At 46.5% G+C, this 27,363-nt stretch overlaps 1 protein-coding gene across 1 annotated transcript in view; it reads left to right on the plus strand.

Annotated features, from left to right (window-relative positions):
• bin1a (bridging integrator 1a) overlaps positions 1 to 27,363 on the plus strand; it is a 126,117-nt gene that overhangs the window by 85,493 nt on the left and 13,261 nt on the right. Inside the window, exons 11-15 of the mRNA XM_072468306.1 lie at positions 130 to 256; positions 7,276 to 7,388; positions 9,742 to 9,765; positions 16,662 to 16,802; positions 26,859 to 26,930. Coding sequence (XP_072324407.1) covers positions 130 to 256; positions 7,276 to 7,388; positions 9,742 to 9,765; positions 16,662 to 16,802; positions 26,859 to 26,930 — 477 coding nt within the window. The remainder of the gene's footprint in view (positions 1 to 129; positions 257 to 7,275; positions 7,389 to 9,741; positions 9,766 to 16,661; positions 16,803 to 26,858; positions 26,931 to 27,363) is intronic.

Consider the following 27,363-nt stretch of genomic DNA (forward strand, 5'->3'; position numbering starts at 1 on the left):
TTTTGCTCCTCAATCCACTTGATCTCTAGTTTTGTTATAAAGTTTTAGCATTGATTGTCCTGCCTTGCTCTTTTCCTGTTTTTTTTTTTTTTTTTTTTTTGCTATTGATGTATTTTTGTACATATGCAGCAGAGGAAAGGCCCGCCTGTGCCCCCTCCACCAAAGGTCACACCGTCCAAGGACATCAAGCAAGAAAATATCCTCAATCTGTTTGACGACAGTTTCATTCCCGAGATAAGTGTGACGACACCTTCACAGGGTTAGCCATTCCCCCGCCCCCCCCTCGCAACAATCTTGTTGTGATCTTCATCACCATCTTAACAGCTGCTCCATCTTCATCATCACTTTCGACTAATCCTCACCTATCCATTGTGCATGATGCATGCTTTTGGGTTAGTTGATGGCTTCTTGTGTCTGATCCCTCCAGTTACTGACCTAAGACCACCAGTCCTGTCTTCGCTCCAACTAGACTGGAGTTGCCACCTCGCCAAAATAAGGAGTGTTAAAACCATAATGCCAGCATTGTCAGGACATAAGAGAAGACACCTGACTGTGCTTGGTTTATATTTTCGGCACTTAAAATGTGTGGCAGCTCCAAGTCTCATATAGAATGTTTTACCCATTGTCTGCGGCTGTTGACGTAGATTTCTAATGGGCCTTGCCAAATATTGGAAAGTTCACTGGTTGTCATCTACATGCCCTAGTTTGAGCAAGTGGTCTAATGGGCTGTGTTTGACTAGCAGCTCTTTTTTAACCTAACCACTTGTACAGAATTGATATCTTTTCAACTTTACCAGATTCAGCAATTTTTAATGGCTGAGTCTGCCCAGAAATGGGGAAGATCTGTGGTTTATCTAAAGCCAAGAAGTTTTAATTTTATACTGAGCTGAGACAGGAAAGTTAGTTTCACGTGTTTATTTACTCTGTGCTCAAATTTGTCAATTGTTTTGCGAGCAGAATCATTTAATTTTTTTAACCAGTGATGGTTGCACTCAATTTGGGGTATTCAGCATTGCCCATTGGAATCTGTTGTGACATTTTTAAAATGACAGTCGTTGGATACAGTCTGGTTAGGGCGAGATGGTTAGGGACTAGAGGTCATGCTTTATTTAAAAAATCTCTAGGCAAACGTGGAGTTTAAAATGCCCATTTGAATAGACTGCAGAGGTGAGGTAAGTATACAGTTGTTAAAGAAAGAGGTATCTAAACATCCCCAAGTATTGGGCGTGGAAAGGATTTTGATTTGTGTTGAGCAACTGAAGTCACATGTTGCCTATCCCAAGGCATTGAGTCAAATGGTCTTCACAAGGATTTCCTGACGCAGATTGCTGGCCTCTTCCAGGGCTTAAGTGAACCCATGTATGGAAGGATAAGGTAATGGTGACGTTGATAAGTAAAAAGTGCTGGAAAATGGAGTCCAATATGACTGCTTCAGAACTCCTAAGGAGTCATATTGGACTTGAAACACTAATGTTTCTCTCCACAGATGCTGAACTTCTCCAGCACTTAAATACACCAGTATCTTGCTTTTATTTCAATGCAATGGACCAGATAGAATCATAGAATTTACAGTGCAGAAGGAGGTCATTCAGCCCATCGAGTCTGCACCGGCTCTTGGAAAGAGCACCCTACTCAAGCCCACCTATCTACCCTATCCCTGTAACCCAGTAACCCCTACTTAACCTTTTTTTTTGTTTGGACACTAAGGGCAATTTAGCATGGCCAATCCACCTAACCCACGCATCTTTGGACTGTGGGAGGAAACTGGAGCACCCGGAGGAAACCCACGCACACACTGGGAGAACGTGCAGACTCCGCACAGACAGTGACCCAGCGGGGAACCAAACCTGGGACCCTGGAGCTAAGAAGCAATTGTGCTAACCACTATGCTACTGTGCAGCCCGAGATGGAGTGGGCTGCGTTGTATTCCTGCAGAGGGGTTGGCTTGATTCTATTCCTTCATTGGGTAGCACAGTGGCTAGCACTGAGGCTTCACAGCACGGGTCCCAGGTTCGATTCCCCGCTGGGTCACTGATCGTGCTCCCCGTGTCTGCGTGGGTTTCCTCCGGGTGCTCCAGTTTCCTCCCACAGTCCAAAGACGCGCAGGTTAAATTGCCCTTCGTGTCCAAAAATGTTTGGAGGGGTTATTAGGTTACGGGGCTAGGATGGAAGTGAGGGCTTAAGTGGGTCAGTGCAGACTCGATGGGCTGAATGGCCTCCTTCTGCATTGTACGTTCTATGATCTCTCTGGAAATTGACATGATAAATATAATCACTGTAGGTTGACACTGCATTCTTGTGGGGCTGTGCATCCTTTCAGAAAGGCTTACACAATCCCCTAATGGTTTTTCTTAAATTTGATTTTTTTTAAAAAATATATATTTTATTCAAATTTTTTCGGTCAAACAAGAACAGTACAGGATTTTCCCCTTTTTACAACTTTAAAACAATATAAATAATAATGACCGTTTTTTAACAAATAAATAATATATTAACTAAACGGCAACTGACAACAACAAAATAATAACTCTCCAAAACAATGAAGTCCCACACGCCAGTATAAATAGCTAATATACAAACAACTATAGGAAACCCCTGAGGCCCCCCCCCCCCCCCCCCCCCCGGTTGCTGCTGCTACCTTCCCCATTTCCCTTATCGTTCTGCGAGGTAGTCGCGGAACGGTTGCCACCGCCTGGTGAACCCTTGAGCCGAACCTCTTAGTGCGTACTTTATCCGCTCCAATTTTATAAACCCTGCCATGTCGTTTATCCAGGCCTCCACGCCCGGGGGCTTAGCTTCCATCCACATAAGCAATATCCTTCGCCGGGCTACTAGGGACGCAAAGGCCAAAACATCAGCCTCTCTCGCCTCCTGCACTCCCGGCTCTTCTGCAACCCCGAATATAGCCAACCCTTAGCCTGGCTCGACCCGGACCCCCACCACCTTCGAAAGCACATTTGCCACCCCCACCCAGAACCCCTGTAGTGCTGGCCATGACCAAAACCTGTGGATGTGGTTCGCTGGGCTTCCCGCGCATCTCCCGCACCTGTCCTCCACTCCAAAAAATCTAATTAACCTTTCTCCAGTCATATGTGCCCTATGTAGAACCTTGAATTGTATCAGGCTGAGCCTGGCGCATGAGGATGAAGAGTTTACCCTACTTAGGGCATCTGCCCACAGCCCCTCCTCGATCTCTTCCACCAGCTCCTCTTCCCATTTTCCCTTCAGCTCATCCACCATGATCTCTCTCTCATTTCCCTGTATACATCTGACACCCTACCATCCCCCACCCATGCCCCCGAAATCACCCTGTCCTGAATCTCTTGCGCCGGGAGCTGCGGAAATTCCCTCACCTGTTGCCTCGCAAAAGCCCTCAGTTGCATATACCGAAATGCATTCCCCGGTGGCAACCCGTATTTTTCCGGCCGTGCTCCCAGACTCTCAAACGTCCCGTCTAGGAACAAATTCCTCAATTGCACAATCCCTGCTCTCTGCCAGACTTTAAATCCCCCATCTATCTTCCCCGGGGCAAACCTATGGTTGTTCCTTATCGGGGACCTCCCCGAGGCACCTGTCACTCCCTTATGCCGTCTCCGCTGCCCCCAAATTTTCAGTGTTGCCACCACCACTGGACTTGGTGTACTTTTTCGGGGAGAACGGTAAAGGCGCCGTCGCTAATGCTTGCAGGCAGGTTCCCCTACAGGACGCCATCTCTAGTCTTTTCTATGTCGCTCCCTCCCCTTCCCCCATCCACTTTCATACCATTGATATATTGGCGGCCCAATAATAGTCACTTAAGCTCGGCAGTGCCAGTCCCCCCCCCCCCCTATCCCTGCTACGCTGCAGAAACCCCCTCTTTACTCTTGGGGTCTTCCCAGCCCACACACAGCTCATAACGCTCTTATCCACTTTTTTGAAAAAAGCCTTGGTAATCATCACAGGGAGGCACTGGAACACAAAAAGAAATCGCGGAAGGACCACCATTTTGACCGCCTGCACCCTACCCGCCAGTGACGGGGGCACCATGTCCCATCTCCTAAAATCCTCTTCCATCTGCTCCACCAATCTTCCTAAATTAAGCTTATGCAAGGTTTCCCAGTTCCTGGCTATCTGGATCCCTAGGTACAGAAAATCCCTTGTTACTCTCCTCAGCGGCAAATCATCTATTCCCCTGCTCTGTTCCCCAGGGTGCATCACAAACAGCTCACTCTTCCCCATATTCAGTTTATATCCCGAAAATTCCCCAAACTCCGAGTGTCTGCATTATCTCGGGCATCCCCTCCACTGGGTCCGCGACATACAACAACAAATCATCCGCGTATAATGACACCCGGTGCTCTTCTCCTCCCCTAAGTACTCCCCTCCACTTCCTAGAGCCCCTCAGCGCTATGGCCAGTGGCTCAATTGCCAACGCAAACCGTATCTGGGACAGGGGACACCCTGTCTTGTCCCTCTATATAGACGGAAGTAGTCAGATCTCTGCCTGTTTGTGATCACACTTGCCACCGGGACCCTATATAAAAGCTGAACCCACCCAATAAACCCCTCTCCAAATCCAAATCTCCTCAACACTTCCCACAGGTAATCCCACTCCACTCTATCAAATGCTTTCTCAGCGTCCATCGCCACCACTATCTCCGCCTCTCCCTCCGGCAGGGACGTCATCATCACACCTAGCAGCCTCCGTATATTAGTGTTCAACTGTCTCCCCTTAACAAACCCAGTTTGATCCTCGTGAACTACCCCTGGGACATAATCCTCTATCCTCGTCGCCATCACCTTGGCCAAGAGCTTGGCATCTACATTCAGGAGGGAGATAGGCCTGTAAGACCCGCACTGCAGCGGGTCTTTGTCCCTCTTCAGGAGCAACGATATCGTCACCTCCAACATCGTCGGGGGCAACGTCCCCCTTTCCCTGGCCTCGTTAAAGGTTCTCGTCAGAAGCGGGGCTAGTAGGTCCATGTATTTCCTATAAAATTCCACCGGGAACCCATCTGGTCCCGGGGCCTTCCCTGCCTGCATGCTCCCAATCCCTTTTACCACCTCCTCCACCTCAATCTGTGCTCCCAATCCTGTCCTCTCCTGCTCCTCCACCTTTGGGAATTCCAGCTGATCCAGGAAGTGCATCATTCCCTCCTTCCCTTCCAGGGGTTGAGCCTTATACAGCCTCTCATAAAATGCCTTAAACACCCCGTTCCATCTCACCCTCCTCGTCCCTCACCCCACCTATCTCCCTCGCCGCCCCTCTTCCTCAATTGTTGGGCCAGTAACCGGCTCGCCTTCTCTCCGTACTCATACTGTACTCCCTGTGCCTTCCTCCATTGTGCCTCTGCCCTGCCCATGGTCAGCAAGTCAAATTCCATATGCAACCTTCGTCTTTCCCTGTACAGTCTCTCATCTGGAGCCTCTGCATACTGCCTACCCACCCTCAATTTCTCTCAACAATCGCTCCCTCTCTTTACTCTCTTGTTTCCCCTTATGGGCCTTTATGGAAATCAGTTCCCCTCTGACCACTGCCTTCAGTGCCTCCCAGACCACTCCCACCTGAACCCCTCCATTAAATTTGATTTATAATCAATCTTGTTTTTTCTTTAAAAATGGAGTTCAATAATCAACTCTTTCTCAGAAGCATACAAATAGAGGTGCTAGATCTTCCTGATGGGGTTAGCATCTTCCAGATTCACTAATGGACCATCCAGGGTGATGCAGATGGACTTTGATAGTAAATCTGCACCCTCTGAACTACTGCGTCCTGTTGGCTGGAGGAAGGCACTAAAATGATCATGAGGCAAATGGAAGGTTCTTCAGTATGCAAGCTTCAGATCCTGTGACGCGAGTGTCCACTTCAACAATTGTGTACGTTAATCAAAATAGAGTCCTCCTCTCTCTTAGCCTGGAAGGGGTGATAGAGGAGAGAGAGGCTCTCCTTTTGGGAAGAGGGAGCGAGTCCACCCACAGTTGGGTTAATTTTCTCTACTGCTTCTCCTGGGCCAGCTGGTATGGTTCCCTCGGTTTCTCTCTATGGTATTGAGACGTGCTGCTCCATAAGGGAATGCTTGGGATCCCACTTCTTTCCTGGTTATGAGTGATCATGTCTATGTTTCACCTTTTCCCAGGTGGTTTGAAGGAAGTGTTTCAACCAGCATCCCACGGAGGGGGAGCAGGTGAAGGTGCTTAATAGGCCCAAGATTTTATGCCATGGATGCAGATTTGAACAGTGTGGGGCTCTGTCGTACGAGAGCTGCTCGGTCTGTTCCGCGCACCTCCTAGCTATTTGGCCAACATTTGAAGTTAATGCAAATGAGCCAACACTGAAGAGGAATGGCATTGAGATTTGCACTGTATTCACATCTGCTTAAACCAGTGAGTGCAGAGCTAAATTTTCAACAAGGTCCTGAACTTTAATTTTGCTGTGGAACTGTTTAGCGACCGTCTAACTAATTAATTCAGTAGGATGAGTAATTGATTTATGAACAACTGTCTTGAGCCATGTCCCATTCGATAAACAGGATGTCCACGTAAATGGAATGCTAAGCCATCTGTCGCTCTTTTGTGCCAGTTTCACTATGTTCTCTGATCTGACCAATACCCTTTGAAATGTAATTTGTGTGCCTTCCTTTTGTGAGTCAAGCCTGTGTCCTACATAAACATTTGCAATATCCCGTGTGAAGTTATATCAACAAATGTGGGACTTTTCCCTCACTACTTACTATTGGGCGCAGCAAGAATGAAAATAGACCTTGTGTCAACCTTGTTCGACAGTCAATGTTCACAGGCTTGCCCCCAAGGTGGTGATTTGTTTAATCTTGCCTAATTGACAAGAGTTGTATTCTCTTTCTCCCCCGTCCCCTGCCGCCTCTTTACAAAGATATATGGCAAAATCAAAATGGATGTTACGTTTCATTTTAATTAACTAACTGAAAAGGAAATATGCATCCACTTTATCAGTGTGGTGCCCGATAAAGTCTTTGGTTGTATCAGGATTGTGCGTGTAGATTGAGACAAAATGACAACTTGTGAATAAGTGGCTTTAGTTTTATCGTCTTTAATTGGAGCCAAATTCTTTAAAGTGACACTTGTTAAAAATCATTGTTGTCCTTTTTAATGTAATCTTGTTTCACCTACCTCGTCTTTGCTGCTCTAAAGCCGACGTGTGTTATTTTTATGTTCAGCTACTCAACGCTTCATTGTCACGTAACCTGTGTAGCAACCGAGTAAACTACTTTCTCTTTCTTTGTTTCTCTTCTCCCCGTCTCCCCATACATACTCCTGCCTAGTTTGAGGCTCCGGGGCCTCTGCAGGATGAAGGAAGCCTATTGGACTTTGACTTTGATCCTCTGAAGCCAGAGTCCAGTCCAGTAGTGAGAGCAGCTTCGCCAGTCTCTCAGGTTTGTTTAGCTTAGTCTTTTCTCTGATTAGTGACCCTAGTGACTCGACCATTCAAGGTGTAGAAAATGTTGTTGGCCGAGCAGGGTTGATTGCTTATCGAAGCAGACAATGTTCTGCTGCGAAGTACCTGGCTGGGCTCTTGGTGATTGTGGGGAGGAAGATGCTGTGTGGTTTGGTGGTCTTGTGGAGAATGGCGCACCTTCAATTTTTCTCTCTATTCCTTCGGGAGGTGGGAGACTGAGGCTTCATTTAATTGCCTTTCCATAGTTGCACCAAGAAGTTGGAACCTGGGGCCACTGCGGTCCATGAGATGACTGTGCTCCCATAATGGTGTGGAGCAGAGAATACCAAGGCTTCTCTTTATTCATTCGCTGGGTTGGTGTGAGGCCATTTTCTTATCCATCCCCGTTCAGCTAAGTGGCTTGCTAGGCCTTTTCAGAGGGCAGTTAATAGAAACCTAGAAAATAAGAGCAAGAGTAGGCCATTTAGGCCTTCGTACCTGCTCCACCATTCAATACGAGCGTGGTACTCCAGTGCTCTCTCCACACCCTTTCTGAGTCAACCATAATGCTGTGGGTCTGGAGTCACACGTAGTCCAGACCAGTTAAGAACAGCAGATTCCCTTCACTAAAGGACATTGGTGAACCAGATGGGTGTTTCCAGCAAGCTTGTAGTTTCACGATCACCATTACTGGTGCCAATTTAATTAATTTGAATTTAAATTCCCAGGCTGCCATGATGGGATTTGAAATCAATGGAACACTGGTCCAGGCCTGTGGTTTACTCGTCGAATGACATGACCACTGTGCTACCATTCCTGCAAAATTTTAACCCAGCAGCCACAAAACCATTGCAGTTTGAAATTTTGGTCCCATCAAATTGGGCTAGGTGGCTGTGGACCCAGGGCATTCACAAATTATAGTTTGTGGATTCTAGTTGCATGAAGTTTTTAAAAACTGCACCAAAGTGCAATAAGGAAATTAATCCTAACTGATTGGAGCTGCTGCATGTATGTTTTAAAAGAATGGATGTTCAGGGTTAGGGTTTTGGGCAGTCTGAACATTAACTGGTCCACCAGTTCTTCACTCTGCGCACTCTGGTGTGGAAGAGGTGAATTGAAGCGGCGCTTATAGGTTTCCCCCCCCCCTCCCATTGCCACCATGAAGGGTTTGTTTTCTCATTCTTTGTCACGCATTCTTTCATAATAATTGTCACAAGTAGGCTTATATTAACACCACAATGAAGTTACTGTGAAAATCCCCTAGTCGCCACATTACGGCGCCTGAGTGAGAATTCAGAATGTCCAAATTACCTAACAGCACGTCTTTTGGGACTTGTGGCGGAAAACCCACGTAGACTCGGGGAGAACGTGCAAATTACCTAACAGCTCATCTTTTGGGACTTGTGGGAGGAAACCCATGCAGACACGGGAAGAACGTGCAAACTCCGCACAGACAGTGACCCAAGCCGGGAATTGAACCTGGGACTCTGGCGCTGTGAAGCGACGGTGCTAAATGTACCGTCTCTGGTCGTGCCCCTCCTCCTGTGACTGGAGGCACATGTGCAATGTGGCGCAATTACCCCTGGTTCCCCACTAGAATCTAGGTGGGGGCAGCATTTGTTTCAGCCCCTTATCTTTTCTGTCAATATCCTCCACAGCTAAACAATGCAGTTTGGGGCAGCTGCATGACTCTGACCTTAAGATCACTGCGAAATGGGCTGTGCATCCAACTTGCGCGCACGTCCTCCAATATTGGTTTTCCTCCACTACAAACCCCCCCCCCCATTTCTTTGCACAATCGGTTGCATTGAACCTCTGCTTGAGTGGGGAGTCCGCCCAGTCACTTCCTCTGTTTAATTGGAAGCCTATGGTGGGACATACAAGGTTCCTGCCCTTTCCACAGTTAACATTTTCAGCCAATGCCAATTGGACCAAGCTATGGTGATGTCCAGCTGGAATTAAATAGCATCAAAAGAATCCATTTGGATCGTTGTGCCTGTGCTAACTCCTTTGGAAAGGAAATTTAGTTAGTTCCCCCCTCCCCCCCACACACATCCCTGAAAATACCCCCCCCCCCCCAGAATGTAATGGGCTGAATGGCCTCTTTTGCGCAATACAATTCTCTGAAGATTGAGCTTTCTTTCCAGCAATGAATATTTTAAGACCTGGCAATATTTTGTCAGCTAATGGCATGGAACTAGATTTTATTTAATTGCCATTAACTTTGGTGTTTACTGATCTTGTTTTTGAAATATATCTCCAATAGGGAGAGGGAACATAATATATACTTACACGGTGTAACTAATGCCTGCTCAATTTACATATTTTATGTATTTTATTCAACATGCTAGTCTATACCTTGGGATTTGTGGGAGGTAAGCAACATAGATCATTTTAAAACACATCTAACATCCAGCATGCACAAGCTTCGCCTTTGACACTGCCCATCCTGTTGATGTCTGCACCTTATTCGTGTACTGCATTGCTCTCAACAGCTGCTGGCAGGATCTGAGCTTTTAAGTGGTCAGGTCCTTTTCCTACTCTCAGCATGCACTTGTTCGTTATTCCTTCTCTAAAATCACTTCATCCTTCCTGTATCCAGACTCTGTAGCTTGCACACTGTTGCACACTGTTGCTTTGTTGCTTTGCATTAAAGCCCAGCTAGTGTATGAGTAAATGTTACACTTGTATGTCTGTCATTCTTTCTGTACCTCCACATTTTTCTATCAAATGATGACTTCACTTCTCAAGTTGCGGCATGGCTGTCGGGTCGAGTTATTGTATTTTAAAGGTTGTTTCTGTTGCAGTCTTTGTGCGGTCAAATCAGACCAGACCTTGTTAAGATGTGAGGCGAATTCTTCTTTAAGCAGCTGACTTAAATAATCCGACAATTTTTCTTTAGTATAACAGGCTTGATTTTTAAAAAATTTTAAAAATAAAAATTCTAATTGAGGGGCGATTTAGCGTGGCCAATCCACCTACCCTGCACATCTTTTGGGCTGTGGGGGTGAGGCCCACGCAGCCACGGAATGTGCAAACTCCACACAAACAGTGACCCGGGGCTGGGATCGAACCAGGGTCCTCAACGCTGTGAGGCAGCAGTGCTAACCACTGCACCACCTTGCCGCCCCATGATTTTTCTTTTGCCATTGCAAGCTATGGTGCACCTGTTGGCTGTAGCTATTTTTTGAATATCTGTCCGTGAGTAAATGCATTCACTAGTTGTGGCATTTACATATATCATTTTAAAAAAATCCAGACTGAATTTGGGTCCAAAAAAGAAAATGCTGGAGACACAAGTGTCATACGAACTCGAAACGTTAGCTCTTTTCTCTCCCTACAGATGCTGCCAGACCTGCTGAGATTTTCCAGCATTTTCTCTTTTGGTTTCAGATTCCAGCATCCGCAGTAATTTATCCAGTGTTTGTCTGACTAAATTTGGGTGTCTGGGTACCACCTGACTACCTGTAAACATGGCTTCAGGCAACACTAATTGTACTGCATTTGGTGTCCAAGGCAAGTGATTAGACTGCTACTGCAGCCAAGTAGGATTGGGTTCCCATTCCTGGACCTGGTGGGACCTGCTTGCACTTGGTCTAAATAGATATGTTTTTTTTTTTTGTTGAAGCAGTTGCCTATGTTTAGGTAGGGTTTGTGTTGCTGTTAATTCCCTTTTGCTTCCCTGGAAAGCTTGCAGATAACCAGAGGCTCTGGCAAACTTTGTCGCAATGTGTAACTGTGTGGCCTATTTACTGAACGATAAAGTGGAACTTCTCACAAATAGAAGCCAGATCGGATCTGTTTACACAATAGCACCCCTTCCAGCCCCCCACACACCTAATCACTCGAACATTGCAAAATTCTAATCATTGTTCAAGTGTTTGATTTTGCGGTAGTTACCAAATGTGGTTTATTTTTTAATGGTAACGTTCTCTCCCAGCTGTAAGGAACTGTGACTGAATCACTTGCATTGAATGCAAATTTTGGAAGGTTTCTCTACTCTACGTTATGGCTCCAGTAGTGCAGCACCAGTGGGATTGTGGATGTGGGCCTGTCAGCTATTAAAATCACAATGAGATTTTTAAAAGCTAAAATTTATTAGGAGGGTCAAATTAATGTGCTTGAACCCATTTAGTGAGGGGCTGGTTTATCACCGAGCTAAATCGCTGGCTTTGAAAGCAGACCAAGGCAAGCCAGCAGCTTGGTTCAATTTCTGTACCAGCCTCCCCGAACAGGTGCCGGAATGAGGCGACTAGGGGCTTTTCACAGTAACTTCATTTGAAGCCTACTTGTGACAATAAGTGATTTTCATTTCATTTTTTCTTTTCATTTATTGCATTGGTTACCCTGGCTTGCATGAATTTTGAAGAGTCGTGGTGATCTTTATTGCTGCCGTGGTGCCTCTCGAGTATTGTTCAGGCACCCAGTGTGATTTGTCAGTTAACTGCTGTTGTCGCTGTCCTGTAGTAATTACTGATCTGAGTCAGCGTAAAGGTTAGTCTGCCTGCTGTTAATTCTGAATGACGGGATAATAGGGGGGGGGGGGGGGGGGGGGAGGGGGGGGGGGGAAGCTAGCCAGAGTCCTAACTGCAATGACCCTTATTCGAATCCACTCGAAGATGTGACATGAAGACAAGATGGCAATTAGTTTTATATTCCTTCTGGAAATGATTTGTGTGTAATAATAATAATAATAATTGCTTATTGTCACAAGTAGGCTTCAGTGAAGTTACTGTGAAAAGCCCTTAGTCGCTACATTCCAGCGCCTGTTCGAGGAGGCTGGTACGGGAATTGAACTGTGCTGCTGGCCTTGTTCTGCATTACAAGCCAGCAGTTCAGTTCACTGTGCTAAACCAGCCCCTAATGTGACTAATGGATGAAATGCAGGAGGGCAACGGTTTAGTGGAACTAGCATAAAGAGTTAGTACCCGCAGGAGATGAGGAAATTCTCAAGATCTATTTAAAAACTTGGCTGAATTCTGTATTTCCCAATCGGATCTGAAGATTTATGCCCTAATCTTATGGTTTTAAAGCTGATTGCACTGATCCTCCACCTCTCCAGGAAACTAGAGTCCCTAATAAATTTTTAGCATTCTGAAAATGTTTCTATTTTCTATATTTTGGGATGTGGATGGCAATAGCAAGGCCAGCATTTATTGTCCATCCCTAATTGACTTTAACAGTGGCTTGCCAGGTCATTTTGGAGGGCAAATACATTACTATGGAGCGACATATCTGTCATGCTGGGTAAGGACAGCAGATTTGTGTTGCTAAAGGAAATTAGTGAACCAGATAGGTTTCTATAACAATCTGATCATTTTCATGGTCACCATACTGTTACGAACTTTTTATTCCAGGTTAATTATATTAACTGAATTTACACTGCTGTGGTGGGATTCTAACTCGTGTCTCAGATTGCAAGTCCAGGCACATTATCATTGCTGACATGCAAAGTAGTTGGATCTTGTGGTGAGATATTGTTAGTTATTTGTTTTGGGATGTTTTTCTGATTCCACTGTTGTAGACCTCCTTTGCAGTCAGATGCAGAACATGTGTGGAAAGTATCCAATTCATATCTTTTCAAATTAAGGGACAATTTAGCGTGTCCAATCCACCTACCCTGCACATCTTTTTGGGTTGTGGGGGTGAGACCCACGCAGACATGGGAGGAATATGCAAACTCCACACGGAGGGTGACCTGGGGCCGGGATCGAACCCGGATCCTCGGTGCCATGAGGCAGCAGTGCTAAACCATTGCGCCACCATGCCGCCCTGAACAAGTGCGCCTTGAGCAAAGCAACCAGATTATTAATAAAAATAATAAACATACTGAGTTGGCAGTGTGGTGACGACTGGACCAGGGTTGACTTCACATTCTACCTACCTCTGCCGTATAAGATATTCAAGGACCACGTTTCTCTTGAGGAAATGTTCCAAAGAGATTCCACCCTTCGAAAATGTCTCCTTGTCTCTCCTAAATGGGCATCCCATATGTTTTAAACAATGACCCTAGTACTAGATTCTCGCAAGAAGATCCATCCTCCACATCCACCCTTCGAGGCCTCTAGGATCTTGTGTCAATCAAATCGCCTGTTGCTCTTCCAAGCATGTCCAGCCTCCCTCCGAAGACAACCTGCTCATTCCACAAATTGGTTCAGTGAATTTCCTCTGAACTGGTTCTAATGCATTTACATCGATCCTTAAATAAGGAGACCAATATTGTACACCGTGCTCCAGATGTGATCTCAGCAATGCCCTATATAAGGGAGAAGGGGGCGGGAGATAACTCACTTCTGCCCCTTCTAGTTGGGGTGCCCTTGAGAACCTACCCGTAATTTTTTCTTTTATCAGTCTTTTAGCTGTTCTTTGGTTTTTTTTTTTTATTTGTCCAATGTTCTGACCGGCCACCATCTTCACAAATATATGCTTTTTCTTTAGGTTTGTAACAATCCAACTTTTTCAGTTCACCTTTGATGGTGAAGCCTCCACATTCTGAAATATCCCACTTCATCTCCATTGACCAATCCCTTTGATCAGTACATTGAATCATGTGATGAGAGACCGTAGTAGTATGATGTTCCAATAATGTCTTGCACTATCGCTTCAGCTGAGATGGTTCAACAATTAGCAAACTATTGGGTGGGAAGACCTCGAAGAGGTGAGACTTTCCACTTCAGTAGAAACAATGGGTCTTTTTATAGGTGGGAAGACCTTGGCAGTGGAGAGACGTTCCAGTAGAAATGATGGGGATTTTTTTTATTGTCAAGAGGGACTCTATCTAGCAGAAATCGCTGTCTCCCTATGAAGGAACCTCAATCCACTTCTGCCCTTCAGGAACTAATTTGAGGAACTAATGGGGTAGTGGGGGTCATCACTATCGTCACTCAACAAAGAGTTTGTGGCTGTTAGCACATTTCCTTTTAGCTGATGGTGGGAAGCTATACGCAGTGCTTCCTGTGCACTGAGTTCATGAAGACTGTGAAACAGATTGGTAAGCTCGAGGAAATACTTGTTAGGAAGGAAGATGTGTTGGGCATTTTGAAAAACTTGAGGATAGACAAGTCCCCCGGGCCTGATGGGATATATCCAAGGATTCTATGGGAAGCAAGAGATGAAATTGCAGAGCCGTTGGCAATTATCTTTTCGTCCTCACTGTCAACAGGGGTGGTACCAGGGGATTGGAGAGTGGCGAATGTCGTGCCCCTGTTCAAAAAAGGAACTAGGGATAACCCTGGGAATTACAGGCCAGTTAGTCTTACTTCGGTGGTAGGCAAAGTAATGGAAAGGGTACTGAAGGATAGGATTTCTGAGCATCTGGAAAGACACTGCTTGATTAGGGATAGTCAGCACGGATTTGTGAGGGGTAGGTCTTGCCTTACAAATCTTATTGAATTCTTTGAGGCGGTGACCAAGCATGTGGATGAAGGTAAAGCAGTGGATGTAGTGTACGTGGATTTTAGTAAGGCATTTGATAAAGTTCCCCATGGTAGGCTTCTGCACAAAGTAAGGAGGCATGGGATAGTGGGAAATTTGGCCAGTTGGATAACGAACTGGCTAACCGATAGAAGTCAGAGAGTGGTGGTGGATGGCAAATATTCAGCCTGGATCCCAGTTACCAGTGGTGTACCGCAGGGATCAGTTCTGGGTCCTCTGCTGTTTGTGACTTTCATTAATGACTTGGATGAGGGAGTTGAAGGGTGGGTCAGTAAATTTGCAGATGATACAAAGATTGGTGGAGTTGTGGATAGTAAGGAGGGCTGTTGTCGGCTGCAAAGAGACATAGATAGGATGCAGAGCTGGGCTGAGAAGTGGCAGATGGAGTTTAACCCTGAAAAGTGTGAGGTTGTCCATTTTGGAAGGACAAATATGAATGCGGAATACAGGGTTAACGGTAGAGTTCTTGGCATTGTGGAGGAGCAGAGAGACCTTGGGGTCTATGTTCATACATCTTTGAAAGTTGCCACTCAAGTGGATAGAGCTGTGAAGAAGGCCTATGGTGTGCTCGCGTTCATTAACAGAGGGATTGAATTTAAGAGCCGTGAGGTGATGATGCAGCTGTACAAAACTTTGGTAAGGCCACATTTGGAGTACTGTGTACAGTTCTGGTCGCCTCATTTTAGGAAGGATGTGGAAGCTCTGGAAAAGGTGCAAAGAAGATTTACCAGGATGTTGCCTGGAATGGAGAGTAGGTCTTACGAGGAAAGGTTGAGGGTGCTAGGCCTTTTCTCATTAGAGCGGAGAAGGATGAGGGGCGACTTGATAGAGGTTTATAAGATGATCAGGGGAATAGATAGAGTAGACAGTCAGAGACTTTTTCCCCAGGTGGAACACACCATTACAAGGGGACATAAATTTAAGGTGAAAGGTGGAAGATATAGGAGGGATATCAGAGGTAGGTTCTTTACCCAGAGAGTAGTGGGGGCATGGAATGCACTGCCTGTGGAAGTAGTTGAGTCGGAAACATTAGTGACCTTCAAGCAGCTGTTGGATAGGTACATGGATTACGGGAAAATGATATAGTGTAGATTTATTTGTTCTTAAGGGCAGCACGGTAGCATTGTGGATAGCACAATTGCTTCACAGATCCATGGTCCCAGGTTCGATTCCGGCTTGGGTCATTGTCTGTGCGGAGTCTGCACGTCCTCCCCGTGTCTGCGTGGGTTTCCTCCGGGTGCTCCGGTTTCCTCCCACAGTCCAAAGATGTGCGGGTTAGGTGAATTGGCCAATGATAAATTGCCCTTAATGTCCAAATTGCCCTTGGTGTTGGGTGGAGGTGTTGAGTTTGGGTAGGGTGCTCTTTCCAAGAGCTGGTGCAGACTCAGGGGGCCGAATGGCCTCCTTCTGCACTGTAGATTCAATGATAATCTATGATTAATCTAGGACAAAGGTTCGGCACAACATCGTGGGCCGAAGGGCCTGTTCTGTGCTGTATTTTCTATGTTCTATGTTCTATGTTCTAAGACCTTGAAATGTAGAAGAATCATTGTGTTTCACAGAAATCTGTTACATTTGATTGTGGACAAAGTAGGTCAAATGTGATCTGTGCAAAATCTAAATATCAGGTAGAGTATGAATCATTTTGGGAAAGGAAAATTGGGTATGTTGAGATTTGTTATGCAGCTTTGACCTGCTGTCAAACCACTGACTACAGCCCAAGGATAAAAGCTGGTGTTCTAGCATTCTATTCTCATTTGTGTGGGTCACTTCACTCCTTACCTGTCTTTATTTTTTACTATGCTTCTCTCTTTATCTTTCTTCACTGATTATACAGCCTGAAAAGAGTGCATCTAACAGCATGGCTATGGACCACTCTCCAAGTATGGCCATGGGGGATGGTCCTAGTGAGAGCAGTTTTGCAGTGGATTGGTCAGCCCAGCCTCACCTTCAAGAGAACAAAGGTGTCACTGCTGAAGTAAGTGTAAATAATTTGTTGCTTAATTTTTCAGAAGATGTGTGTATATTTTCACTACTGTAGACATTCTATGAATGGGCCAGGTGAATAATTTAAAGATGAGTTGCAATCTGTATGAGCATGGATATAGCTGCAGGCTCCAGTTGGAGATGCTCTCTTGAAACGAGAAGGTTGAGGGGTGACCTAATCGAGGTCTTCAAAATTGCGAAACTATTTGGTGGGGTGGATCCAGAGGGAATGCTTCCTCCTGTGGGGAAGAGCAGGATTAGAGGACCACATTAGGTGGTCACCGAGAAATCTGGTCAGAAATTCAGGACAAACTATTTCACCCAAGAGAATGTAGAACTTGCTCCCACAAAGTGGTTGAAGTGAATAGCATTGATGCACTTGAGGATAAGCTAGATGAGCATATGAAGGAGCAAGGACCAAATGGTAGATTTCGATGGGGAAATACGGGAGGAGGTTTGAGTGGCGCATAAACACCGATGTGGACTGGTTGGGCCAAATGACCTGTTTGTGTAGCTTGCACTGGTCAACATTGATGCTGTATTCCAAATGGCAGAGTTTGGAGTAATTCCAGCAGATAACAATCTCCGAGGTAAACTTTGCATCCGTGAGGGAAACCATTGTTGTCATCCTTGTCCTTGGCCAGCCCCCAAAAGTAAAATTTCAAAATCAAATTTGTTCTTTCACTTGGCAGAGGGAGGGAAGATACAGAGTTTGTGCAATTTTGGTAATTTTAATGTGTAAATTTGCCTTTTCTTTCTTCCCTGTTATCCATTCATATGCTGGTCTCCACCCCCCCCTCTAATTTTGGGAGCTGAGGCTTTAGGGTGCACTGTCAGACCATGTTAGGAGAGGGTGCAGTGAAGAGTGACAGGATCGCCCTCTAATGCTAATTTGATGGTCAAGTGAATAAGTATACACTTGCAAGCAAGGAGTAGGCCACTTGGTCCATCGAGCCTGCTCCGCAATTTGTTTTGTTTCGAATGCTTTGTGCATTTCATTTGTATTTTTATAACCTCTAGTCTCATCTGTTGATTTACTTGATTTGTGCCCTGTCCCTTCCTGTTAAGTTAGCTTTTCATTTGCTGTAATAATGCTTTTTGTCTTTTGCCTTGTCCCTGCTCTTTGATTTACAACTACTTCCCGATTGGTTCAAGCATATACCGTCCCTAAAATACAGATCCTGTTTTCCCTAATACTGGTGCTAGCCCCCCCATGGATATAATGGCGCCCATATGTGCGCATACTGGGATTTCTGTGTTAGCCCATATTGTGCTGGGCTGACGTAACACTGGTCAGATTGGGGTGATTTTGGAGTGTACTACACCCTGGTGGGGGGGGGGGGGGTGGGGGGGGGAGGGGGGAATACATTTTTTAATATGTAGGAATTGAAATGTACAACATTTCAACTTGCACAGATGTTTTTTTCAGACCACGGTTCCTGTAGCAACTAACCAGAGCTTTTACTTTGTTGTAATAGGAACGTCTGATTAACTTCACATTCTTTCATTTAAAGTTGCACTTTTCAGGAATACAAGCAGGACGTTAAGCGGGGAATTACTATATTGCCACGTGTCCATCTCATTGCTTTGTGGCGATGAGGATTTTTATTTAAACAAAACTGGAGAAGGGGGAAGAGTTTGGACAGATCTGGACATTGAATGAGGTGGATGGCCACATATTTCATTTTCTTTTAAATTCATTCACTGGATTTAAGCATTGCTGGTGAGGCTTGCATTTATTGTCCGCCCCTAATTTCCCTTAACTCGTGTGGCTTGATTGATCCTTTCAGAGGATAGTGTTTGGGGTGGTCTGGCATTGCCTATAGACCAGATGTAGGACTGCAGATTTTCTTCCATATAAAGCATTTGATAACCAGATGGGTTTTTAATGATGATCCCTTCCTGACACACATCTTAAAGCTAATTTATTTAAATACCTGAATTTTAAATTTCCCCAGCTGCCATGGTGGGATTTTGTGTCTCCAGATTTGTAGTCCGCTGTGCTACCTTTCCTTCCCCACGTTGGATATGACTAGTTGTTTGGTTTGAATATGATACTTTAATGATATGCTACGCACATCTTGCATCTTTTGCAGTAATTTTTGTGAATGTTTTGACACTTGCTCTGCAGTGCCATCTAGTGTCTGGTAAAACCCGAGTCTTGAATGAAGCACAATGTAGTACACCGCCAGGAAAACACTTGGCCGTTTATCTGTCTGGTATTTGTATTTGAGTCTGATACTGTCGACACTTGTAAAGTAGGACAGGTTTTTGAATTGTGCTTTTATTGAACACAAATTTGAGTCATTATTTACTATCTTGAGTATGTCTTTGATGCTCTTGCTCTCTCCATCCAACCTTAGACTCCTAGAATTCCTACAGTGCAGAAGGAGGCCATTCAGTCCATCAAATCTGCACTGGCCCTTGGAAAGAGCACGCCTCCGCTCTATCCTTGTAACCGTACCTAACCTTTTTGGACATTGAGGGGCAATTTAGCATGGCCAATCCACCTAACCTGCACATCTTTGGACTGTGGGGGAAAAAACTGGAGCACCCGGAAGAAACCCACGTAGCCACTGGGAGGAAGTGCAAACTCCACACAAGACAGCCACCCGAGGCCTGAATTGAACCGGAGTCCCTGGAGCTGAGCGGCAGCAGTGCTAACCACTGTGCTGCCCCACTGCACCTTGTCTAATATCTAAACAATATCCTGGCTGGAGGTTTGCTTGAGTCACCCGTGAGGATTTAATCTAGTATGGCAGGGGGGTGGAACCAGTGTTAGCTTGGGTGTAATAACTGAAGGGGAAATAGGGAACAAAAATAAGAGAACAACAACATCACCCTGTCTGCTCAAACGATGTGAAAAGGCTGGGTGAGCAGCATTACAGGTTAAAGAGAATATTTAACCGCACTGCAGGAGGACACCTCGGAGGGCTCATACAATGGGGCAATCTGGGTAGAGCTCAGTAACAGGAAGGGGGCAATCCGAATGCTGGGAGTTTATTACAGACCCCACAACTGCCAGAAAAAGATAGAGGAGCAGACAGGTAGAAAGGTTTTGGCTAGGCACAAAAGTAAGAGGGTTGTTATGGTAGGGGATTTTAATTTCCCCAATATTGACTGGGACTCACTTAGTGCTAGGGGTTTGGATGGGGCAGAGTTTGTAAGGTGTATCCAGGAAGGCTTCTTCATTCGATATGTAGATAGTCCAACAGGGAAGGGGCAGTACTGGATCTGGTATTGGTGAATGAGCCTGGACAGGTGGTTGCGGTTTCAGTGTGGGGAACATTTTGGGAGATGTGACCACAATTCCGTAAGTTTTAGGGTACTTTTGGACAGGGATGAGGGTAACCCTCACGTTAAGGTGCTGAGCTGTGGAAAGACAAATTACGATAACATTAGACAGGAATTGAAGAATTTGAATTGGGTGCGGCTGTTGGATAATAAATCAACATCGGACATGTGGGAGTCTTTTAAGCGGCAGTTGATTAGGATTCAGGAAAGTCATTCCTGCGAGAACGAGGGATAAGTATGGGAAGTTTAGGGAGCCTTGGATAACGAGGGATATTGTGAACCTCGTTGAAAAGAAAAAGAAGACTTTTGTACGATCTAGTAGGGTGGGGGCTGGGGAAACCCTTGAGGAGTAAGAAGAAAGTCGGAAGGTACTGAAGCGGGAAATTAGGAGGGAAAGTACTGAAGCGGGAAATTAGGAGGGGTGTTGAGCCAGAGGAAATGGGTGAGGTACTAAATGAGTACTTTGAATCAATGTTCACCAAAGGAAAGGACTTTGTCGAAGATGATTCTCGAGTAGGACATGTGGATTGTCTGGTTCAAGTTGCCATCAAAAAGGAGGGTGTATTGGGTGTTTTAAATGACATGGTAGATGTGACTCCTGGGCCTGATGGGATTTACCCCAGAATAGTGAGGGAAGCAAGGGAGAAATTGCCGGGGCCTTGACTGACCCCTTCGTATCCTTATTGGCTACAGGTGAGATTCCAGAGGACTGGAGCATAGCTAATGCGGTACCGCTGTTTAAGAAAGGTAGCAGGGATAATCCAAGAAACTACATAGTCCGATGAACCTCACTTCTGTAGTAGGTAAATTATTGGAGAGAATTCTCGGGGACCGGATTTATATCCATTTGGAAACAAATGGACTCATTAGCAATAGATAGACTGCATGGTTTTGTGGGGCGAAATTCTCCGGTATCGGCGCGATGTCCGCCGACTGGCACCCAAAATGGCGCAAATCAGTCGGGCATCGCGCCGCCCCAAAGGTGCGGAATGCTCCCCATCTTTGGGGGCCGAGCCCCAACCTTAAGGGGCAAGGCCCGCGCCGGACGAATTTCCGCCCCGCCAGCTGGCGGAAAAGGCCTTTGGTGCCCCGCCAGCTGGCGCAGAAATGACCTCTCCGGGCGGCGCATGCCCAGGAGCATTCGCGGCCGCTGAGGGCATTCCCGTGCATGCGCAGTGGAGGGAGTCTCTTCCGCCTCCGCCATGGTGGAGACCGTGGCGAAGGCGAAAGGGAAAGAGTGCCCCCATGGCACAGGCCCGCCCGCGGATCGGTGGGCCCCGATCGCGGGCCAGGCCACCGTGGGGGCACCCCCCGGGGGTCAGATCGCCCCGCGCCCCACCCCAGGACCCCGGAGCCCGCCCGCGCTGCCTTGTCCCGCCGGTAAGGTAGGTGGTTTAACTTACGCCGGCGGGACTTCGGCCCATCCGGGTTGGAGAATCGCTTGGGGGGGGGGGGGGGGGGGGGGGGCGGCGCCAACCGGCGTGGTGCGATTCCCGCCCCCGCCGAATATCCGGTGCCGGAGAATTCGGCAACCGGCGGGGACGGGATTCACGCCAGCCCCCGGTGATTCCCCGACCCGGCGGGGGGTCGGAGAATCTCGCCCGTGAAGTGGACAGTTGGCTGTTATATGACATCTGGGTCTGTGCCAGAAGTTTTGAGTCTGCTTTTGATCACCTGAGACACCCACTGGAGACATTCATACACTGAAGACGTCCCAAAGAATCGTAACAAACATGTTTCCAGAGGCTGGAAAAACATGGGATGCTTCACTTATTAGAACATTTCATTTGAATGCTGATTTTGCTTGGGTGCCAAAATTGCGAATGGTGAATCCACAAAATTGACTGGAATAAAGAACCGTCAAGTTAAACTGATGGCCCACAATTTGAGGCCTTGTTGCATGCACAGTGGTTTCTTGAGAAACTCCTGGAGTTTGAGGACCAATTGGATTGGATTTGTTTATTGTCACGTGTACCGAGGTACAGTGAAAAGTATTTTTCTGCGAGCAGCTCAACAGATCATTAAGTACATGAGAAGAAAAGGGAATAAAAGAAAATACATAATAGGGCAACACAACATATACAATGTAATACATAAGGACTGGCATCGGATGAAGCATACAGGGTGTAGTGTTAATGAAATCGGTCCATAAGAGGGTCATTTAGGAGTCTGGTGACAGTGGGGAAGAAGCTGTTTTTGAGTCTGTTCGTGCGTGTTCTCAGACTTCTGTATCCCCTGCCCGATGGAAGAAGTTGGAAGAGTGAGTAAGCCGGGTGGGAGGGATCTTTGATTATACTGCCCGCTTTCCCCAGGCAGCGGGAGGTGTAGATGGAGTCAATGGATGGGAGGCAGGTTTGTGTGATGGACTGGGCGGTGTTCATGACTCTGAAGTTTCTTGCGGCCCTGGGCCGAGCAGTTGCCATACCAGGCTGTGATGTAGCCTGATAGGATGCTTTCTCTGGTGCATCTGTAAAACTTGGTAAGAGTCAATGTGGACATGCTGAATTTCCTTAATTTCCTGAGGAAGTATAGTGCTGTTGTGCTTTCTTAGTGGTAGCGTCGACGTGGGTGGACCAGGACAGATTTTTGGAGATGTGCACCCTAGGAATTGGAAACTGCTAACCATCTCCACCTCGGCCCCGTTGATGCTGACAGGGGTGTGTACAGTATTTTGCTTCCTGAAGTCTATTACCAGCTCTTTAGTTTTGCTGGCATTGTGGAGAGAGGTTGTTGTCACTACACCACTCCACGAAGTTCTCTATCTCCCTCCTGTATTCTGACTCATCGTTATTTGAGATCCGGCCCTCTATGGTCGTATCGTCAGCAAACCTGTAGACGGAGTTGGAACCAAATTTTGCCACGCAGTTGTGTGTGTACAGGGAAATGATTAGAACAAGTATAAGTTAAGTAAAAAGTGGATCTGTCGGGGAGAGCTCGCAGAGTCACCTCGCTCCGGCGCCATCTATATCTGATGTCTGGAGAGAACAGGTTGTGGGTTCAAATGCCACTTAAGACAGCAGAACAAAATCTACACTGGTCACGCCAGGGTACGACTGAAGGAGTGCTGCACTGCACAAAGTGCCATCTTTTTAGTTTTGCTGGCATTGTGGGAGAGGTTGTTGTCGCTACACCACTCCACTAGGTTCTCTATTTCCCTCCTGTATTCGGACTCATTGTTATTCGAGATCCGGCCCACTATGGTCGTATCGTCAGCAAACTTGTAGATGGAGTTGGAACCAAGTTTTGTCACGCAGTCGTGTGTGTACAGGGAGTAGAGTAGGGGGCTAAGTACACAGCCTTGCGGGGCGCCGGTGTTGAGGACTATTGTGGAGGAGGTGTTGTTGTTCATTCTTGCTGATTGTGGTCTGTTGGTCAGAAAATCGAGGATCTAGTTGCAGAGTGGGGCGCCAAGTCCTAGGTTTTGTAGCTTTGATATGAGCTTGGCTGGGATTATGGTGTTGAAGGCGGAGCTGTAGTCAATAAATAGGAGTCTAATGTCGGAGTCCTTGTTTTCGAAATGCTCTAGGGATGAGTGTAGGACCAGGGAAATGGTGTCTGATGTGGACCGGTTGCAGCGGTATGCGAATTGCAGTGGATCAAGGCGTTCTGGGAGTATGGAGGTGATGCGCTTCATGATCAACCTCTCGAAGCACTTCATTGCGACTGAAGTCGGGGCCACTGGTCGGTAGTCATTGAGGCACGTTGCCTGGTTCTTCTTTGGTACCGGTATGATGGTGGTATTCTTGAAGCAGGTGGGGACCTCTGAGTGGAGTAGGGACAGGTTAAATCCGTGAATACCTCTGCCAGCTGGTCCGCGCAGGCTCGGAGTGCACGACCAGGGATCCCGTCTGGGCCCGTCGCCTTCCGAGGGTTCACTTTCAGGAAGGCCAATCTGACTTCGGAAGCTGTGATGGTGGGTATGGGTGAATTATGGGCTGCTGCGGCACTCTCCAGCGGATTGTTGGTTACCTGCTCGAACCGAGCATAGAATGCATTGAGTTCATCGGGGAGGGGTGCGCTGCTGCCAGATATACTGTTCGGCTTCGCTTTGTAGCCTGTTATGTTTAGTCCTTGCCACAACCGCCGAGAGTCTGTGACTCTAGCTTGGTTTGGTATTCTCTCATGGCATTCCGGATGGCTTTGCGGAGGTCGTACCTGGATTTCTTGTATAGGTCAGGGTCGTCTGCCTTGAACGCCTCACATCTGTCCTTCAGTAGGGCGTCAATCTCGCGATTGAGCCATGGTTTCCGGTTGGGGAACGCACGTACTTCTTCAGGGGATGTCCCGGAGGACTGGAGAATAGCCAATGTTGTTCCTCTGTTTAAGAAGGGTAGCAAGGATAATCCAGGGAACTACAGGCTGGTGAGCCTTACTTCAGTGGTAGGGAAATTACTGGAGAGAGTTCTTCGAGACAGGATCTACTCCCATTTGGAAGCAAATGGACGTATTAGTGAGAGGCAGCAAGGTTTTCTGAAGGGGAGGTCGTGTCTCACTAACTTGATAGAGTTTTTCGAGGAGGTCACTAAGATGATTGATGCAGGTAGGGCAGTGGATGTTGTCTATATGGACTTCAGTAAGGCCTTTGACAAGGTCCCTCATGGTAGACTAGTACAAAAGGTGAAGTCACACTGGATCAGGGATGAGCTGGCAAGGTGGATACAGAACTGGCTAGGTCATAGAAGGCAGAGAGTAGCAATGGAAGGATGCTTTTCTAATTGGAGAGCTGTGACCAGTGGTGTTCCACAGGAATCAGTGCTGGGACCTTTGCTGTTTGTAGTATATATAAATGATTTGGAGGAAAATGTAACTGGTCTGATTAGTAAGTTTGCAGACGACACAAAGGTTGATGGAATTGCGGATAGCGATGAGGACTGTCAGAGGATACAGCAGGATTTAGATTGTTTGGAGACTTGGGCGGAGAGATGGCAGATGGGGTTTAATCCGGACAAATGTGAGGTAATGCATTTTGGAAGGTCTAATGCAGGTAGGGAATATACAGTGAATGGTAGAACCCTCAAGAGTATTGAAAGTCAAAGAGATCTAGGGGTACAGGTCCACAGGTCATTGAAAGGGGCAACACAGGTGGAGAAGGTAGTCAAGAAGGCATACGGCATGCTTGCCTTCATTGGCCGGGGCATTGAGTATAAGAATTGGCAAGTCATGTTGCAGCTGTATAGAACCTTAGTTAGGCCACACTTGGAGTATAGTGTTCAATTCTGGTCGCCACACTGCCAGAAGGATGTGGAGGCTTGAGAGGGTGCAGAAGCGATTTACCAAAATGTTGCCTGGTATGGAGGGCATTAGCTATGAGGAGAGGTTGAATAAAGTTGGTTTGTTCTCACTGGAACGAAGGAGGTTGAGGGGAGACCTGATAGAGGTCTACAAAATTATGAGGGGCATAGACAGGGTGGATAGTCAGAGGCTTTTCCCCAGGTTAGAGGGGTCAATTACTAGGGGGCATAGGTTTAAGGTGAGAGGGGCAAGGTTTAGAGTAGATGTACGAGGCAAGTTTTTTACGCAGAGGGTAGTGGGTGCCTGGAACTCGCTACCGGAGGAGGTGGTGGAAGTAGGGACAAAAGTGACATTTAAGGGGCAGCTTGACAAATACATGAATAGGATGGGAATAGAGGGATACGGACCCAGGAAGTGTAGAAGATTGTAGTTTAGTCGGGCAGCATGGTCGGCACGGGCTTGGAGGGCCGAAGGGCCTGTTCCTGTGCTGTACATTTCTTTGTTCTTTGTACTGCTTTCTTTGGCACGCAGTCGTCCACACATTTGCTGATGAAGTCTGTGACGGTGGTGGCATACTCATTGAAGTTGGTCGCTGAGTTCTTAAATATGGACCAGTCCACTGTCTCTAGGCAGTCACGTAAGAGCTCTTCTGTCTCCTCAGAGCAGCACTGCACAACCTTCTTAGCTGGATTCTCCCGCTTGAGTTTCTGCTTGTATGCCGGGAGAAGGAGCACCGTCTTATGGTCTGATTTCCCAAAGTGCGGTCGGGGGATGGAACGGTAGGCGCCCTTGATTTTTGAGTAGCAGTGGTCAAGAGTGTTGTCGCCCCTGGTGGGACAAGAGATGTGCTGGTGGAATTTTGGCAGTTGGATGCTGCAGTGAAGGGAATCTAGGGTTGAGTTGTGATAAATCTCCCTTCTCCAGGATTATATTCTGGTTTTGTGACCTCTGTGTCGAATTCTTCCGTTTCTCCCCCCCCCCACACACACACACACACACACACACACACACACACACACACACACAAAACTAACCTAGATATTTGGCTGCGGCTTGGAGTGTTCCTACATTTTCATTGCCCATAAACATGCTAATCTCTTCCATGGAATGCTGTTATGACTATTTTAAAAAGGTGTGCACTTCTGTGTTAGCAATTCGGAAGTCTCTGTCGTGATGTCTAGAAAACAGAAATAATATTTTGGGATGGGAGGGTAAAATGTGACTCCTGTTGCCCTTTATATTTAGAGCTATTGAGGCCTTCCTCACTTTCCTCCGAAGACACTTCGTAAAACCCACCTCTTTGACTAAACTTGTGGTCATCCGACTGGTCTCCTTGCATGGCTTGGTGTCATACTTTGTTTTATAATACTCCCTTGAAGCACCCTGGGATGTTTCATGACGTTGAATGGTACACTATACAAGTTGTTGATGGCATTGATCTCCAGTGACAGCCGTGTAGTTCTGATTTTTAACTGAGGGGTCTTTGCCTCTGACAATATTGCACACTTTATTCTCTTTGCAGGCAGCGGAACCAGACAACGCCAGCAGTGAAGTTACCATGAAAGGAGCTGAAGAGAAAGCAGCACCTGTTACTGTAGGAACCAAGATTATTTTTTAATTAGCCTGATACTGTGGGGGTGGATCTTGGCAACACTTTATGGATAATTTTGTTTTGTGCTCATGTTTTGTAACCTCTGTTATTGCAATATCCTTGTGGTGTTTTTCTTTTAAGTGAGGATCACATAGGACGAATTTAGGGCCAGAAATATTAAGGCGAGCAGCATGAAGAATGGATTTCTTTGTGATGATAGATTACTAGGCATTTAATTTGATCATCCTTGTAATCAGGCCGGGGCCTGTGTTCCTGTACAAACACATGGCTAGCATTGCAGGCGTTGGATCTGTGCTCGTCCATTGACCACATTTGCAATATGCCAACTAATGTGAAGAAGAAAGCAGAGGCCGGCGATTTTGCAGCCAAACCTCGAGTTGCCAACATGATCCTGCCGATCAACTTTCTTTTCCAG

This window comes from Scyliorhinus torazame, chromosome 2 (assembly GCF_047496885.1).
Source record: "Scyliorhinus torazame isolate Kashiwa2021f chromosome 2, sScyTor2.1, whole genome shotgun sequence".
Classification (NCBI taxonomy): domain Eukaryota; kingdom Metazoa; phylum Chordata; class Chondrichthyes; order Carcharhiniformes; family Scyliorhinidae; genus Scyliorhinus; species Scyliorhinus torazame.